This window comes from Helianthus annuus, chromosome 17 (assembly GCF_002127325.2).
Source record: "Helianthus annuus cultivar XRQ/B chromosome 17, HanXRQr2.0-SUNRISE, whole genome shotgun sequence".
NCBI classification, from domain to species: domain Eukaryota; kingdom Viridiplantae; phylum Streptophyta; class Magnoliopsida; order Asterales; family Asteraceae; genus Helianthus; species Helianthus annuus.
The window spans coordinates 113,814,237-113,832,411 of NC_035449.2; the positions used below are offsets into that span (position 1 = coordinate 113,814,237).

Here is an 18,175-nt window from a genome sequence, read left to right on the forward strand (position 1 = left end):
TTAAAAAATAGGAGGAATAGCATGTGACTTACATGTGTATATTCTTTTTATTCTTTTGAACAAAATTGCCATTCCCACTTATGGGGTGTTTGGTGTAGCGTTTTCAAAAGAGATTATGCGTTTTCAAAATAGATTTTGTGTTTTCAAAACTGCGTTTTGAAAAAGCATGTAGGTACATGCTTCTCCAAAACTGCGTTTTGGAGACAGATAATTATTTTTTCATCCAAACACTTTTTTAGATTATTTATTACACATAAGATTATACTAACGTGGAGGGGCTAGAATTTTGACAAATGGGATTGTCAAACTTTGGTTTATTATAGATAAAGATATTAAAACATGTGACGTATAAAAAAGTTACGGACGTTTAAAAAATAGGAGGAATAGCATGTGACTTACATGTGTATATTCTTTTTATTCTTTTGAACAAAATTGCCATTCCCACTTAAGGGGTGTTTGGTGTAGCGTTTTCAAAATAGATTATGTGTTTTCAAAATAGATTTTGCGTTTTCAAAACTGCGTTTTGAAAAAGCATGTAGGTACATGCTTCTCCAAAACTGCGTTTTGGACACAGATAATTATTTTTTCATCCAAACACTTTTTTAGATTATTTATGTTTTACAAACACAATAATTAAATAATCACTTCAAAACATAATCCAAACATCCTCTTAATTCATCTTTGGACACCTGTAACTATATAATGGCTTCTTACCTTTTTTTACTTTTAAACTTTTTGTACAATAACTTAACCCATATTTTATAATCAGATTTTTTTTTAATGTGTGGGTGGGTTGGTTAAAAGTTTTCAATTTGGTTTATGGTTTTGAAAAAAAAAAAAAAAAAACTGAACCGTGTGAGAGAATGGACCATGCAACTTATTTTGTAACTATATTGCTAATACGTTAATATGAATATATTGTCGGTACCTATCATTGTAGCCACGTCAACAATCAACCCTTTTTGTGTAATTCTCACTTTTTTATGTTATCTCTTATTGATTACTGGGTTCTTTGAATAAATGTAATTTTATATACCAAATAATAAAAAAAATATATCTTTAAAAATCTCGTTTATTACACGTGTGGAATAAATGCAATTTTATATACCAAATAATAAAACAATATATATTTAAAAATCTCGTTTATTACATTGGTTGAATAAATGTAATTTTATATATTAAATAATAAAAAAGTTATATATTTAAGAACCCCGTGTATTGTACGGGTTGAGTAAGTTTAATTTTATATATTAAATAATAAAAAAGTTACATTTTTAAGAACCTCATCGAGCCGAGGAGCGAGACTAAGTTCGACCGTTAGGGAGACTAAAGCGGGAGGTTGTGTTATACGGGTTGAACACATGTAATTTTATATACCATACAATAAAAAGTTATATCTTTATAAATCCTATGTATTATATGTATTGAAATAATCTAATTTTATATACTACATAATTAAAAAATGTTATATTTTTAAAAGCCCTAGTATTACACGAGTTGAATAAATGTAATTTTGTATAGTAAAAAATAAAAATGTTATATCTTTAAAAAACCTCGTTTATTACACGGGTTGAATGAATCTAATAAAATTTATCTTTTAAAAAAACTAACGGATATACTCGATATACAATGGATGGGGTGATTGCGGTGATTGTTTTTATAAATGTCACGTAAACATAGTAATTACCATATTTGAGTTGAGAATTGAACGCGAAAATATAAATATAGAACCAAGAAACACTTTTTAAACATTTTTGAAATAGGTTCTACCCTTAACTATTTTAGTTTAATAAAATAAATAAATCATTTAAATTAACTGAGTTAGGGCTAAAGGACATAACTTGCAAGGGTTTGTAAACATCGAGTACGTTTTCTATAATTATTGAAAACAAAGGACACAGTTTGCAATAAGTGACATACATGAAGGACGATTTTTGTAATTTACTCTATTTTAAAATATTATATATATTATCTCCTATATGAATTGTTTAAATTTATATTAAATTTAATTGTATAATTATCTTTTAATTGATATTAATTTTCTATAAAAATAGATGGCTTCAATAAATGACACGTGTCTAAAACTTGGTTTCTTTTATTATAGTAGATAGATTAGGTCCCAAATAACAATAAACGATTAATTGATTTCAACAATATAGTAAAAACTGTGGAATAAGAAATAAGATACTATCATACATATAATTGTCACATTTGTGTATTGATTTTATAACTAATTACAATAATGGATATTGAATTATTACAGGAACAAATAGCACTGGATATCGAATTATTACAAGAACAATGAGGAACAAATAGCATGTGAATCACATTCCTGATTATAGACACGTGATACAAAGATAAATATGATTATTCATAAATTCATATTCTACATATATTCTCTAGTCTTATAAAAAATGTCGAAAGAATCAATCCATTGGAGCAAAGTAACTAGACAGAACCATCATGGTCGAACCACCTTACGTCCACTTCTTGATCTTTAACAAAGAGTTTGGATCCATTTAAGTCCTCTCAAATCTGGTGGAGGGTCACTGCTACAACGTCTCACTATTAAAATTCCCAATTAGTTAGGGTAAAGGGGGTGCACACCTAATAGGTGAGTGCCCTCTCTTACGCCAAACCAATCCCCGTGTGCCACGTCAACTCCCCTCTTAAACTCCCCTAACACCCCCATTTGATGGCGCCACTCCCCTATTAGGTGAATTGGTTTTTTTTTTTTTAAAAAAAAAAAAAAAAAAAAAGAAAATACCTGATTGGACAGCTGCCTTCTCTCTCCTCCCTCTCTCTCGGTGAGCCGCCACCGGTTCCCCACCATCTCTCCTCCCCGATTTCCTCTCCCGAAGGGCTGGCGGAGCTTTGCCGATCGGGATCTCACCTCCCCGATGAGCTTCACCGAATACGCCCCGAGTGCCCTTAGATAATTAAAAATATTAAGGAATGGTAAAATTATTATGATATGATTAAAATTCCACTTTGATTGTCTGACATTAGTAGGGTGCACGAAACCTGATTTTGGGCAATCGGTTTAGAAATCGGGTTGGATTCTGTCATCAACAGTCAAAACCAGTTTGAGTCCAAAATGGATCAGTTTGAAATCGGTTTTTAAGAGTAAAAAATTCCAAACATATACATACCGGACCAAATCGGCATGAAAGTGGATTTAGCTTTAAAAATCAATTTATCGAATTGGTTTTAACCTGGTTCAGCGTTGTCAAACCAGTTTCAATCTCTATATTCTCAAACTGGTACAAAACCGGAAAACTCGATCCGATCGAGACCGATTTCATCCAAATCATGGTTTCCGATGATTTAAAACGAGTTCAAATCTGAACAAGTTGGGTTGCATTTAAAATAGAGTAGTGATGGGTCGTCCGGTTTATGTGCAACTCTAGATGGTTACAATCAAGGGGTGTCCGGCCTAGCTTTTTTAACAAAGCTTATAGCTTTTTTTTTTTTTTTTTTTTCTTTTTACAAAATAAGCTTAACTTAGTGTTTGGCTTAGCTTTTTAAGCTTATGCAGTTATGCTTATTAGCTTATATAATTTATTTGAATATGGTTTTTTAGCTTATTTGAAGAAACTTATTTGTGTAAGAGTGTAAGTTACTCATTTGCCCTCAAATGGTGGTGGATTAATAATTACTGAAGCAACGTATTACTGTAACAAATTAAAGAATGGTGGATTTAACAACTTATTAAGACACATAATAAATAAGAGGCAAATGGTGGATACTTAATAAGAGGCAACTTATTACTATAACAATTTAACAACTAACTAGTTTAATACCCGTCCGATGGACGGGTTACGTTGATGCATTATATATCAACAATATGAATTATTGAAAGCTAACCTATATTAAGTGTACACAAAATTAAACAGCATGACAAACAAAAGCACCATTCTTTAATTTATAAAAGGAAAACGAACGTCAACAGTTTACAACCACAAAACTATAAAGGGAAGAGCAAAGAAAGTTATTGCCACTCTGTCAAGCAATGACCATTGAAGATCATACAAGATGGTATTCATAATAACCCTTCGGCCAAAACTACCTATGGATCTCGTTAAATAATACAAACTCTTTTATTATTATTATTATAATATTTGAATTAAATATATAAAACACATAACGTCATAATAAAGTTACGGAGTTAATTGCTCGGATGGTCCCTGTGGTTTAACGTTTTTTCACGTTTAGTCCCCACCTTTTTGAAAATAGCAGGTATGCTCCCTATGGTTTGTTATTTTGTTACTCGGATAGTCCCCGAGTAGATGTCAGTTAGTTTGGAAATAGCAGGTATGCTTCCTATGGTTTGTCATTTTGTTACTCGGATAGTCCCCTGACATTTACTCAGGGGACTATCCGAGTAACAAAATGACAAACCATAAGGAGCATACCTGCTATTTCCAAAAGGTGAGGACTAAACGTGAAAAAATGTGAAACCACAGGGACCATCCGGGCAATTAACTCTAAAGTTACGCATCTACAACATTTGAAGAAGTTCTATAAAGACCAGTCCACACATGTATTGTGGCTAGAGTTGGTAGGCGTTGCGTTTAAAGGACATAATGTCAATTATAATTCTGATCAATCATTATTTAATCATAAATTCATAATCTTGAATGTCTACTAACATTCCTAACATAACAATTTCAAAATCTATATATCTCGGCACTTTCTTTATGCGTGTGGCCCTCAAGTTAACTACAGTATTTCACAGTTATACAAAAAATTATGTTATGTATTAAACTTATATATCAAGATTGATCATACCACATGAACCAACTTTTTATTTCTGATAAAAATCCTATAAAAATGATTAGAACATGATTCCATGTTATGGCTCATGCCCTTCACAATGGCAAAACTATCTTTCTTTGTATTCTAAACCAAAATAGTATGGTGTTTAAAGACCCGGTGGCGTTAAATTATGAAAAGTATATGATTTTTTAACTGTAATTCAAGAAATGAAATGTAATGATTACCTGCATAACTTTCTCCCATTACGAAAAGATCCTTATGCTGATATTGAGGAAATTTCAAAAACCATATATAGAAAAAGAAAAACCAACCCTTTTTTCCTGGATTTTAGATTTTTTTTTTTTTGAAAGGAAAACTTCATTAAAACACAACTCGCAAAGTCCTCAAAGCAAGGACTTACGAGAGAACAAACGAAAATACATCAACCCAAAGGGCAAATACACCAAGTTTTCCACTCTATATCTTTCCATCTAGTCCTATTTCGTAACAAAAAATAAGCCGTATATTTAATATTCTCCACAATCTGAATAGGACTCCGCTTCTTGTCGTTGAAAATCCGGTCATTGCGCTCAATCCACAAAACCCACATAAAAGTGTAGACTATACCCCTTAAGATGTGCTTATTATCTTTGGACATAGACGTCGATTCCGGCACACGAATAAGATCCGTAACATCAAAAATAAAGGTATGATTCAAGCGGCACCACAGTTCGATTCGAAACCAGACCCCGTGGGAGAAAATACACCCTGTGAAAAGGTGCAAGGCTGTCTCCAAGTCACTATGACACAACGAACAAGCGGTATCGAGAATATTGACTCCACGTTTGATAAGCTCTACAACGGTAGGAATCCGATTAAGCAAAGCTCTCCAAACCAAAATTTTGCACTTGAGTGGCGTCCATCCCTTCCATTTAACCATCGACATGCAATTACCCGAAGTGTCATTTGACATCAATCTTTTAGCCGAAGAAACCTTGAACAGCCCATCCTTCGTATCCTTCCATTTCCAATTATCAACTCCACCTTGCCACTCTAGATTATGAACATCATTAAGAAGTTGGAACAATTCCGAAACCTCCTCATGAGAGGAAGGCGTTGATTTCCAGTCCCAAGCCATAGTCTTGAAGCCGTCCACACAATGCATCCGATCCGCAACCTTAATCCATTTATCCTTTTCAAGTCTAAAGAGATTAGGGTATATAATACAAAGTGGAGCATCCCGCAACCAAACATCTCCCCAAAAATAAATTGATTGACCATCTCCAAGGTTTCCAAAAAAAAAAAGAGTTAAGGGGCATACCATTAGCAACTTTGATATCGCCCACTTTAACTATATATTTCCAACAACCACTCGACGTCGCATTACAAGGTAACATAGCCCAAGGTCTACTCGAACCCTTCTTCCACAAGCAACTATCTTCGGTTTTGAATCTCCAAGTCCATTTTAACAATAAGGCATCGTTCACCTCTTGTAACTTAGAAATACCCAAACTTCCTTGTTGTTTTGGTAACGTGACAATATCCCAAGCAACCCAAGAGATTTTCTTCTCAACATAAGAACCGGCCCAAAGGAATCGCCTCATACACATCTCAATAGAGTCAATCACGGCTTTAGGGGCCTTATACAAGGAAAAATAATACACGGGAAGGCTTTCAAGAACCGATTTGATAAGAATCAAACGACCCCCTATCGATAAATGTTTAGCTTTCCAAGAAGCTAAACAGCTAAACGCCCTTTGATGACATCAACAACCGGCTCCCAATTAAAAATACGCGTCATCTTAGCCCCGACTTTGATTCCAAGGTAAGTGAAGGGAAAATCTGCACGTTTACAACCTAAGACTTCCATCATATTGTCCACCTCCAAGTCATCCGTACAAACACCATAAATATTTGATTTATGGAGATTTATCCGGAGACCCGAGCATAAATAGAAAATGCGAAGGACCCGGGCAATGCTCTTAATATTCTCGCACGTCCATTCCCCCAAAATGAGAGCATCGTCCGCATACAAAAGATGAGTCAAATCTGGTTCGTCTTCAGAAAAGTTAATACCTTTAAAAACGCCAATATCCTTGGCTTTGTTAAGGATCCAAGAAAGAGCTTCCATAACTATCAAGAATAAAAATGGCGACAGTGAATCGCCTTGCCGAAGACCCTTCTCGCACCGGAAGTCAAAAGTAGGAGAACCATTAACCAAAACCGCGGCTCTTGAGGAGAGACACATACCTTTAATCCAGTCGCACCACCTCTTGGGAAAACCCATTTGAGACATAACAGAGAGCAAAAAATTCCAGTTGACATTATCGTAGGCCTTTTCAAAATCAATTTTTAACAAGAAAGATTTCTTTTTGTTTTTCTTCAACCAAGCCAGAATCTCATTCACCACAAGGGGCCCATCAAGAATAAAGCGGTCAGACAAAAAAGCCGACTGAGCCTCAGAAATCACCTGACCCATTACCCTTTTGATACGATTAGCTAGAATTTTGGGAATAACTTTACTAATCATACCAATAAGAGTAATAGGCCTATAGTCTTTAAGCCCCATAGGAGATTTAACCTTTGGAATCAAGGTAATAAAGGAGGACCCGCAACCAGAATTAATAATACCTGAAACGTGAAATTCTGTCATAATCTTGTAAAAATCCTCCTCGAACAAGCTCCAAAAGCGCTTGAGAAACCGAAAGTTGAAACCGTCGGGTCCTGGCGCCTTATTAGAACCACACTCAAAAACCGCATCTTTAATCTCTTGTTTTGAAAAAGAATCAACTAAGAAAATACGCCCCTGCTCATCGATAGTCTTCATACCCGAACAACACAAGGCCGGCCGAACTGAAGTCGTCTCTTTCAAATGGCTTCTAAAAAAGCGAAAAACCTCTTTCCTGGATTTTAGATGGCAAGAAGATGAAGAAAAGAACTTTTAATGTCCTTTTCGTTTTAAGGTATAAACATTAAAAAGAACATCTTTTTAAAGTTCCTGCAAGAGGCCAGCACCATAAATACATGTTATGGCATCAGTCAACATTTAACTTCAAATTAATAACTTATTGTAAGTTAAAAAACGTAACATAACATTTTACTTCAAATTAATAAACTTGACCGTCATCTACTCTTTAAATCGATTGGGCTTCTACAAACTCCTCAGCCTCGAGTGCTAAGACATACCTGCCATTATCATAGTTATATATAAAGAGTCAACTTCATATTACTTGATAGTACAACAATCCCATATCAGTAGTCAGATACTATGATAAAATGAACGAAAGAGTAGTTAATAAAGGTTACCACAAGGGCATTCATAAACCGTTGACCCAAGTGAACCTCCCAAAAAAAGTGAGTCAACAGGTTCGGTTCATTGTTCCGCTTCGGCAGTTTAACTACGAGTACTTGGCTCACAGTTTCTTCCTATTTTTTATGAAAGGGTCCACGCATAAATTAGTCAAAAAAGTAAATTCTGAAAATGATGACCACCCTTTTTCAATACCTTAGTTGGTGTTGCTACAATCACCATCTTGCTATTTCCATATTCATCACCAGTGATTTCACATAGTATGAGAAGCAATGTGCAGCAAAAAAACAAAAACAGTAACTACAGTGGAAACAACAAAAATAATAGATAGATGTTGTATTACCAATGTTGCCTTTTCTCTGTGAACTCTAATTGACATGTGTACTTCAAAACATGGCATTCTTCTTGATATTTCTTCTTTAAAGCCTCATGTTCCTCACCTAATAGCCACATCATAATAAGAAACAAAATTAGCAAACATGTAGAGAACCAAGAACAAATTGAAAGCATAATCAAAGATCTTACCGAGATTCCAAAGGGATGTTACAACCTCGGATCCAAGAAAAGAACCAACAGTTAATGTTTTAACTTCATACGGACTGCAATTTCGTCTTTTTCCAAATTCTGAAACAAAATATTTGCTAAAACTTATATAATCCAGTATAAGAAAACTAAATAAGAAAATTGTTTGAGTAACAAAAAGAACAAAGGGTTTGTAATTATTACCATCACTTAGTTGCTTTAGTATTCAAATCTGCACATAGAGGAAGGGCTTGCTGCTCATGTTCAGACTGCACTTCACTGTTTGCATTCAATGTGTGCTGAAATTGAAACCGGAAGCCCAAAACATCCAATTTGGCAACAATTAATTACAAAGAATATAGCAGCTAACGCGTTTTGTCTTACCTTGAGTTTTATTAATGATAATAAGAAACACATTGAATATGATTAAATATAACTATATAATTACAATGACAATACCCAATTGACCCGTTCAACCCATTTTCATTTTATCAAACTACTAAAATCCGTTTGACGGATTAGAAGGATATCAGAAGTAAAAGTGAAGGATTGTTAAAAGAAATAAAGACACGAGAAAGTGTATAATGTGTACCTTATGTAACCTTTGCTTCTCAACTCGTAAGCTCTTCCATTTGACCCTATTGAGCATTGAGAGTTAACAGCTAGAAACAAAAAACAAAATGAAACTATGTAAAGATTGGAATTTTGAGAGAAAACCTCAGAAATATATTTGTCCACATCAATTCTCTTAAGGAATAAAATTGCATCCCTTGTGAGATTAAAAACAACAAAACGGTGAGATTGCAAATTCAATTTCAGATTAGGTTACCGAGATTCAACAAAATACGAACCATAATCCCCATTTTTTGATCGAGAAAGCTGCGAGATAAGGGGTTGAGACATGACCGGCAAACGTCTGGGTGATGGATCCGAGTGGGTACGTACTGATCGGAGGGATATATCTTCACCATCGCTAGAGAACTAAGTCACGCTTGTGACACATTTGGAAGTAACATATGGTGATTGAAACCAATCCCTAAATCACCATCTTGGAAGTTGCGGTAAGGATTTGGTGATATATCTACAAAAGTTGAAAACAATCAGTAAATAATTTGGAAGTAACATTCGGTTCATACATGCCATTATCATAGTTTTATGAAGCGACCAGAGAATGAAAAAATGAAGCTCCACAACCCTAACGTCACAGATTTTCGTCAACGCTCCGGCTCCGGTTATCAATTTCATCGGCGGCGATGATGAATTCGTGGAATTTGCGGTAAGGATTTAGTGATATATCTACAAAAGTTGAAAACAATCAACAAATAATTTTTCTTCTTTTCAATTACTCTGCTCCATACATGTATGAATTGTAGATTTTCAAGTTAAACGCTCTTTATCAATATTGACGTTGCTCGTGAAGCTGTTCGGATTACCTGAGACGATGCAGAGGAGAGGAGACCATCGACAACTGCAACCCAAGTTTAGGTGATAAAGAAGGGTGACACAAGTTTAGGTGTTTAGAGAGGAAACAACCCTAAAAATAAGAAGGGGGAGCGGGCTACTGAACCGTTGATAACTGCAGAGGAGAGGAGACCATCGACAACTGCAAACCACGATGCAGTTTTGTGGAGAAAATGGGCAGGAAAAGGCGGAGCCTGGGAAACTGCCGTGAACTGCATGTTAGCAGTTAAAAAATTGGAGTTTAAAGGGTCAGGATTTCATCTTGGCAAGATCTAATGGTCAAGAATGATTAAAAAAAACAGTTAGACTTAATGGATTCCATATATATATATAATTAACACATAATTAATAAGAGGCAAATGGTGGATTTTCGGAGAAGAGGCAAGTTGGTGGATTTAATAAGTTGGTGGATACAAATTAATACGTTGGTGGAAGATCAACTATTAATTAAATATTCATCTACATTTTTTGGTCCCTATTTATAAGTTGGTGGAAGAGGCAAGACGTTGTTGATGGATTAATAATACACATAAGGGCTTTAATGCTTGCCTATACACTATAATAAGCCAACCCCCCAATTTGTGCAGAAGTTTGGTGATAATTATTGAAGCAAATTAAAAGAAGCCAACTTCTCAAAAAATGATGGTATAACTCATAAAAACAAAGTAGATACATATAAAATATAAGTTATGTGATAATATGTAACTATGCCCCTTTTGGTCGTTTTACTAACATAAGCTAAATGAAAAAAGCTAACACAAACACTTAAAAAGAGTTTATCAACTTGTAGAATATAAGCTAATCCAAACACTTAAAAAGAATTTATCAAATGATAGAAAATAAGCTATAAGCTACTTTAAAATATAAGCATAAGCCAAAAAATAAAAGCTAGGCCAAACACCCCCTCAATATAAAGTTGTGTCGGATCGAACTCAAGTAGTCAAGTCTAAAATAGAATCTGTTTTTTTGCTAGCTAATTACTGAATTGGTTCCATAATGTATTCTTCTTAATAAGATTCACACAAAAAAAATGAGGGTGCATTTCAATTTGTGTGTGAAATAATGTCTTGGCAATTGTGGTTTTTGTGAATTGCAACATACAGAAGAAGAAACATGAAGGAAAATGGGGCTGTATATAAGACCTGATAATAATTTTGGTGTTTAGGTTTTGTATTTTTTGTGTTTAGGTTTTATAAGGGTGAAAGGGGTGTTTCCCTCATGAGATGGGGTAAACTTTCCACCCACTCAATCATCTATTGTCATGTCAATTTCTCTCTCTAACTCACCTCTTGTCCAAAAAACATAAGGGTGGTTCACCCAAATAACTTTTTCTTAAAAAAAAGGAAAAAACTATGATTGGTTGAAAGAGAAGGGTCCACCAGATATCCCCTCTTTATCCTCTTCCCTCAAGTGGTGAGTAGTTACCGATACACTCATCACCGCGCGGCATCTTTGGTGACGGCGGCGGAATTGCCGATCGGCAAACGGGGTCATCGAACTGTTTGCCGCACCCACCCCTCTTACACTTAGGAGAAACTTAACCAATTTATGTAGTCTTAATAATTATTGGTGAGAAAAAACCAAATTAATAACTGATAATAGAGAAAGGAAATGAACAGTAAATAAGGGCATTTGAGTAATTTCATTTAAAGCATATTAAAAAACCAGGTGGAAGGTGAGTGTCAAAGCATAGCCCACGCGTCGTTTGAGAGCGGTGGTGGATTGTTCAAATACGCAACAGAGTAGAGACATAGGGAAAGAGAGAGAAATGTGAGAGAACGATGAAAGAGATGAGAGAGAGACGGTTGCCGGCCATTTCCTCCGGCTAACCGTCTTAGTACTCCGACGAGTGGTGGCGGCTCTAGGGTTCCGGCTATTGAACCTGGCGGCAACCACAACCGACGGTCCACAGAGGCGTCGTACATCCATGATGGTTGTGGTTTCAACGTCGATGGCGGTTTGGAACTCAACCCCCTGCTTCAACTTTCACCCTACATCGATTTCCCAAGAAAACCTTTCGATCTCCGCCAGCCCTAAATCCATTCCGTGCGCCACACCTCGCAAAGTCTCTTCTGTGACACACCACCATCCAAATGAAGGAGGCATGCGATTTGAAGATCTGGTTTACCCAGATCGGTTTCGGCGAAAACGTTTCGGAAAAAGAAGTTGCTAGGGTTTGACGAAGCAGGGTCCCATCGTGAACCCTCAGCGGCAACGATGGTGCTCAGGTATTTGTTTAGTTTCTTGTCAGATTTACTTCTTCATCGATTGTTATTTTATCACAAAATAAAAGGTCTTTTAGGTTCTATGTAGCATATGTTCAAACACAGGATACAGAGGGTTTTACTCGGTTTCTTCAGTGGGGTTCTATGCAGCATATGTAAGAACATCTCAATAGTTCTTTTTTAGATACACCGGATAAGATTAAGGTTTTTGCAAGTTGCTTCAATTCAACTTATCAAACAGACCTTCAGTGTAAGTGCATGATATTTGATTTTGTTATTTGTTTTTTTTTTTTGGTTGATTTTGCCAATGCCTGTGGTTTAGTTTGTTTGGGATGCTGGTTAGGCCACCAGGTGAAACCACCCAAAGCAACAGCCGAAGAAATAGGAAAGTCGGTTAATTAACATGTTTTATCAAAAGGTTTTCTTAATCAAGTTTTAATATATGTGCATTATTATTGCTTCTAGACCTTGTCAAGCCAGGTCAACCAGTTAAAATATTGGGTTAATGGTTTCATGGGGTGTTTGGACCGACCCACCTTCATTTTCTATTAACATTCATAGATTGGAGATGATTGGGGCGAAAATGTGTGAATGTAAAATGAACATCTTTTCTTTCAGTGAACGTTAAGCATAATTTAACAAAGCTCTTATTTCAGAAAGAAGCCAGGTGGCATGGTTTGGGCACCCAGAGCTTCAACACAGTGTTCGGGCTTTCACTAATTACACAAGGGTCTAAATCTGCGGGAAACAAGAAGGCGGAAAATATAGCGGCTATGGCGCTAATTCGGCCCTAAGTGGTGGTGTAGTGGCTGTGCATGCAAATTCCCAACGAAGTTCAGAAAGTGGAGAATTTACGAGCAATGTTTGCAGTGGATTTAGAAATTGTAGAATGCGAAATCTTATTCAGTCCGCTTCTTTTGACTCATCAAAAGTGCATAACTCTCGAGATTTACTCGATGTAAGTTTCCCTCAGATTGAATCTACGCAAGATTTGGCTTTCGATGATAGTTGATACAACATATTACTTTTCAATTCACAAATTAATTGTGTTGACTTGAGACGTCAAAAATAGCTATATTGTATGATTGATCCCTTTAACTTATAGTGATGTCGAAGATTGTCCCTTCGTAAATATGACAGGATGATCAGCGACGGGGTGGTAAAATGTTCTGTTTGGGTAACGGGTCAATGCAGGTTCCGGTTAAAACAGTCATTCTAAGTACACAACTAAACAATTTGGTTTTTATTGAAGGTGAACCATAAATGTTATTTGTAGATCTGTTGGAGACAATACATAGAACAACTGAACTCGCTTTTCAAGTAAATTGATCAAAATTGGCACTTTTTATGGTTCTTAATGCAAGTTTTTTTTTTTTTTTTTTTTTTTTTTTTTTTTTTTTTTTTTTTTTTGAACGGCAAATTTGGATCACTGACGGACCACTGGAGTATCATCGTGCCACCAGCAGCCCCACCCGATCATATCCATCTCCACTAGGCAATAATGTCAATACACCAATTCAGGAGGAAACCCAATAAATATGGGAAAAACCCCCTTTGTGAGAATCGAACCCATGACCTAATGGTCATAAGCCTTATCCCACCACCAAGATACCACTAGGCTATAATGCCATGGGTGGTTCTTAATGCAAGTAAGTCAATATTGTTATTTTTGGTTTTAGGCGTTTTCATAACGAGGTGTAAATCTTCCTTAGTTTTCATTGTTTATTAAAATAAATATTTTTTGGAACATTATATCAAACAAAATAATTAATAAGCTAGAGAAAAAAATATTTGAAATATGGTCTATAAAAACTATATTAGACCACCAACATGACAAACTTTATTAGTAATACTAAAAGATATTTACCAACCTTCTACAAAGAATTACACTTTAATCTGGAAATTGAGGTGAGAATGATTAGAAATTGTGTATGTATCGCTTTCTTTGAAATATTGCTATCTTACTTTTCCGTAACCACCCAACAAAAAAGATGTCCCCAGCAGCCTAAGATAGCATGGTTTTTTTTCATATCTTAGGTTATACAGTGCCTTGCATTTGTAGTGGATCAATAATAGGTCATATTGTAGGTTGAAATTATGGTCACTAAGCTAGCGTTTTTTAGAACATGTTCCTTTTAGCGTGTCATGTTGCTGCTTGAATTTTAGGATAAATCTTTTGGTAACGGGTCAGATTGCATATGGTAGGGAAGATTACATATTGCAGGTAAAGTTGTTTCATACGATGCATTATGTCATGGGTTAGGAATAGGACACCTTGCAAGTAGCATTTAGTTGATTGCACGGTGCACCTACCTTCTTATAATAGATCACTATACATGTCACATTTTTTTTCTTTAATTTGTAACAGGTAAGCTTGCAGGTGTGCACGTTGTTGTGAAGCTCCTATAAAAATTTGAGGTCGATTGGACTATTAGATCACCGGGGAGGGGAGCGTTCGATCTCTGCTACTTGGTCACAGAAAAACGGGAATTCTTGCCCCCTCTGTCGACCTACTCTGAATATGCGCAGTTTGATTTGGTGTTGCATATTACATTTGACCCATGCCACTTTCAAGCCCACAAAAACATCATCATTGGACCTTTAGATATGATCGAATATGAATACCACTATTGGGTGAATGAGGAATTATTAAGCTACGCTTGCAGCTGAAGGTTTTTTTTTTTATCTCCTTTATCGTATATAATTATACGTTTACTGTTTCAGTAGTCGCATGACCATAAAAGTTAAGACTTCCCTCAGATATTGCTACGGTTAATGATTTAGAACGTGTATTTTTATTAAGTTTAAATAATAAGATTAGATTAAAAGAAGATGAAACACCAGCGTACATGTTATCAAACCAAAAACGGTCCAGGTAAGCGCGCAACGCGTGCAGGGTATTACACTAGTTAACAGACAAAATCGGAAAAAAAATGAAACAAATTAAAAACTTGTGGGTCGGTTATTTGTTTTTTTTTAACCGAAAGTAACGAGTCAGTTATGGTTATCAATGTTTTCATACCCACTATAACCGAACCGAATCAACATGTATTAAACTCTTTGTTGTATTTTGGACTTTTCACCATTTTTCAATTGTTGATGTTTGGTTATATGTTTGTCACAGTTTATGGATTACATCATATTATTTTGGTTAAAAATTTGTTTTAGTTTATTGTTTATATCATATCGTTTTGTCTGAATATTTGTTAATAATCCGTATACATATTGTAGACTATATGTATTTTTAAATTGTAATACATTAGTATATACAAACAGGTAATAACAATTTATTCCATAACCGATTGATTAACTGCCCATAACCGATCCGATATAACCTTCAAAACCAATTAACCGAAACCGCTACATATAACCGATTGGTTATGGTTGTGATTAACTGATTATCCATTAACTGACATCGTGGTTATGGTTTTTGGCCACAACCGACCCATGCACACCCCTAGTCTTAGTGTAATTGACCAAAACGACATAGTTTATGACTCATTTTGAGAGGTTTCGCAATAAGGTAATGAGCTTTCTTACATCAACAAGAAATTCAACAGAGCTCGAAATTTCAGTTTTGCCCATAGGCGAACCCATGTCGAAACCAAGGGGGGCATCCATCAACACAATGAACTAACAAACCTCATGTCGAAGTTGCAGCTCGTTAAAAGACCGATTGATATTAATAATCTTGGAGCTCAGCAGCATCCAGCTACACTACTCTACATTCGCGCATACTTGTAATATCATACTTAAACACAACTTAGCGTAAACCGTCTATATGAATAAATGCGCAACACAAGTTTATCCAAAGTATTAACATTTAGAAACCGAACCTACACACATTAACCGAGCCTGAACTTGTAAGTAGCACTTTCTCCCAACTTAAAAGCTTCATCAGCAGCTGCACCATGAGCCCTCTTTGGCGCATACCCCGGATACATCTTCTTGAAAAACGGGCTCCTCTCGTACAATACCAAACCAATCTTTTCAGCCTTTTTATCCAAATTCCAGCTGTCGTACGGCTCACCAACCTTATGACTCACATGAATCTCACCATTCTCCTTCTTCAGCAACATTTTAGCATTTTTCAAAAACCCTTTCACTAACTGCTTGTTCAATCTGTGTCAACAACAATAAAATTAAACATTAATCTAGGAGTATTCATCGGCTCGCTTTTTTGGTTCATCACGTTATTCAGTTTTGAATTTTACTTGGTTGTAACTGAAAACTGAACTGAACGAATATGAATAACCGAAGTTCGGTTTCTTCGTTTGCAGTCCCGTTCAGCTTTAGGTGTATCAGAATTATTCGGTTGTAACCAAATAAACCATATAAAATTAACGTGTAACCGAACTGAATAACCCACGTTCGGCTTTTTTGGGTTGCGGTCTGGTTCGGTTTTAGGTTTATCCGAGTAACCGGAAATCAATATGAACCGAACCAGATAGGATTTTTCTGGACGGCAACAATATGATATAAGACTAGAGGGTATGGAGAGCCCCATCCTCAAGAGGATGGGCCGCCACGTCACCGCCACGTAGGAAGGGCTTGAGGGTGATGGACCTAAGGGGGTGGGGGATGAACCTCTTTATATATATATATATGTATGTATGTATAGGTATATGTGAGAGAAGGAGAGAGAAGGTGGGGGCGTCGAGTTCGGCTGGTGGGAGCCGAAGTTGCCGGGCGGCGACGGGCATGGGGGGTGGGGAGTTTGGGGCGGCGGCGGGAGGACGGGCCTCAGCCGACCCTCCATACCGCTTAGTCTAAGTGTGTAACCAAACCAAATAACGGAAGTTCTTCTTTAACCCTCCTCCAACTCCACCTAGGTGCCACATCACCCACTTTTCTCCAGCTCACCCAAAGGATACGGTTTAATCCTGTTAACTCCACCTTACCCTATTTTTAGTGGTTAAGAAAAAATAGTTCAATCTCTTGACATCCCGTTAACAAATAACCCCTTTAATGCCCCATAACACACGGAGGGAGTGGTGTGCAACTCCAGTTAACATCCCGGGTGTTAGGGTACACCCAAGGCCTAAATTTATCCTAATGATTCGTTTTTAATTTCATAACCGAACCGAATAACCGTATCCAGTTCGGTTTTACGTTTAACCGAGTTTGTCATTAAGAATTTAAGCCGAAAACCAAAGCAAATAATAATAAAGACTAGAAAGAATTTGAAAGTTACTTGATCTGGCAGCCGTTAGCTTCCGGGAAGCGAAAGCCAACATGAGGAAAGTTGTAAACAATTCGGTGAAAGCGCTGCGTGGTGATGAAAAAGTGGTTACTCATAGCAGTAGCATCGACACCATAGAGAACCACAGAGCCTCTGTCCTGAAGCTCCCTAACATTCTCAGCAACGTTGCTGTATTTCTTCACCAGTTGCTCTGTTACAAAACAACAATATGTTAGCAGTGGAATAGTGGTGAGGTGGTGTGAAGGATACTTACGGTGGGTGTCGACGGTGGTGGCGACGATGTTCCGAGCGGATCCGAAAGATCGGGCCAAGCAGAGAGAGAAGGAGAAGTCGCCTTCGCCGACGAGGAGGATTTTGTGGGCGGAGGAGTAGTGGCCTTTCCATATTTCTTTCTTTACTTCTTCTACTTCATGATCCTCGTCCGATGATGATCCCTCCTCGGATGCCGACGACATCTTTTGCTTTTCCCCTCCCTCTCTTGACTTGGGGATCTTTCTTTTAATTACATTTTATTTTAAAAACTTTGTTTTTGTTCGATTTTTACCACACCATCTACTAAAACTTATATTTAACATTAGTCGTATGGTGATATTTTCCAAATGTGAGGACTTTAAATTCTTTTGCGTTTCCAAAACGAACTTTTCGTCAACCGAGACCCAAGTCTTGAAAATACACTACATGTTGCGTCCCCTACTA

The 18,175-nt window shown here is 36.4% G+C and overlaps 3 protein-coding genes and 2 long non-coding RNA genes across 7 annotated transcripts; 1 reads left to right on the top strand and 4 right to left on the bottom strand.

Moving 5' to 3' along the window:
* Positions 1–5,200: 5,200 nt before the first annotated feature.
* On the bottom strand, positions 5,201–5,896 carry LOC110924737. The gene has a single exon (XM_022168730.1). It carries the CDS (start codon positions 5,894–5,896, stop codon positions 5,201–5,203), a length of 696 nt encoding a protein of 231 aa, XP_022024422.1.
* Positions 5,897–6,496: 600 nt separating this feature from the next.
* LOC118488886 (uncharacterized mitochondrial protein AtMg01250-like) lies at positions 6,497–7,045 on the bottom strand. The gene has a single exon (XM_035986297.1). The coding sequence runs from the start codon at positions 7,043–7,045 to the stop codon at positions 6,497–6,499; it is 549 nt and encodes a 182-aa protein (XP_035842190.1).
* Positions 7,046–7,286: 241 nt separating this feature from the next.
* On the bottom strand, positions 7,287–10,299 carry LOC118488784. 3 transcript variants are annotated; one of them, XR_004885317.1, is made up of 11 exons: positions 10,024–10,299; positions 9,756–9,886; positions 9,442–9,671; positions 9,308–9,359; positions 9,183–9,228; positions 8,795–8,889; positions 8,594–8,692; positions 8,264–8,508; positions 8,065–8,184; positions 7,860–7,944; positions 7,287–7,756 (listed from the first exon to the last, which is right to left on the bottom strand). It is a non-coding gene; the product is annotated as an uncharacterized LOC118488784 (long non-coding RNA). The 3 variants fall into 3 exon arrangements; XR_004885316.1 differs by having other exon boundaries at positions 7,287–7,944; XR_004885318.1 differs by lacking the exon at positions 9,308–9,359 and having other exon boundaries at positions 7,287–7,944; positions 9,183–9,252.
* A 1,448-nt stretch (positions 10,300–11,747) lies between these two features.
* Positions 11,748–15,107, top strand: LOC110921855. Its single transcript, XR_002582697.2, has 4 exons — positions 11,748–12,279; positions 12,354–12,526; positions 12,933–13,234; positions 14,645–15,107. It is a non-coding gene; the product is annotated as an uncharacterized LOC110921855 (long non-coding RNA).
* An 823-nt stretch (positions 15,108–15,930) lies between these two features.
* On the bottom strand, positions 15,931–18,063 carry LOC110921292 (uncharacterized protein At4g26485). The gene is made up of 3 exons (XM_022165584.2): positions 17,733–18,063; positions 17,471–17,669; positions 15,931–16,398 (listed from the first exon to the last, which is right to left on the bottom strand). Exons 1-3 carry the CDS (start codon positions 17,932–17,934, stop codon positions 16,122–16,124), a joined length of 678 nt encoding a protein of 225 aa, XP_022021276.1. The 5' UTR covers positions 17,935–18,063; the 3' UTR covers positions 15,931–16,121.
* Between the last annotated feature and the right edge of the window lie 112 nt (positions 18,064–18,175).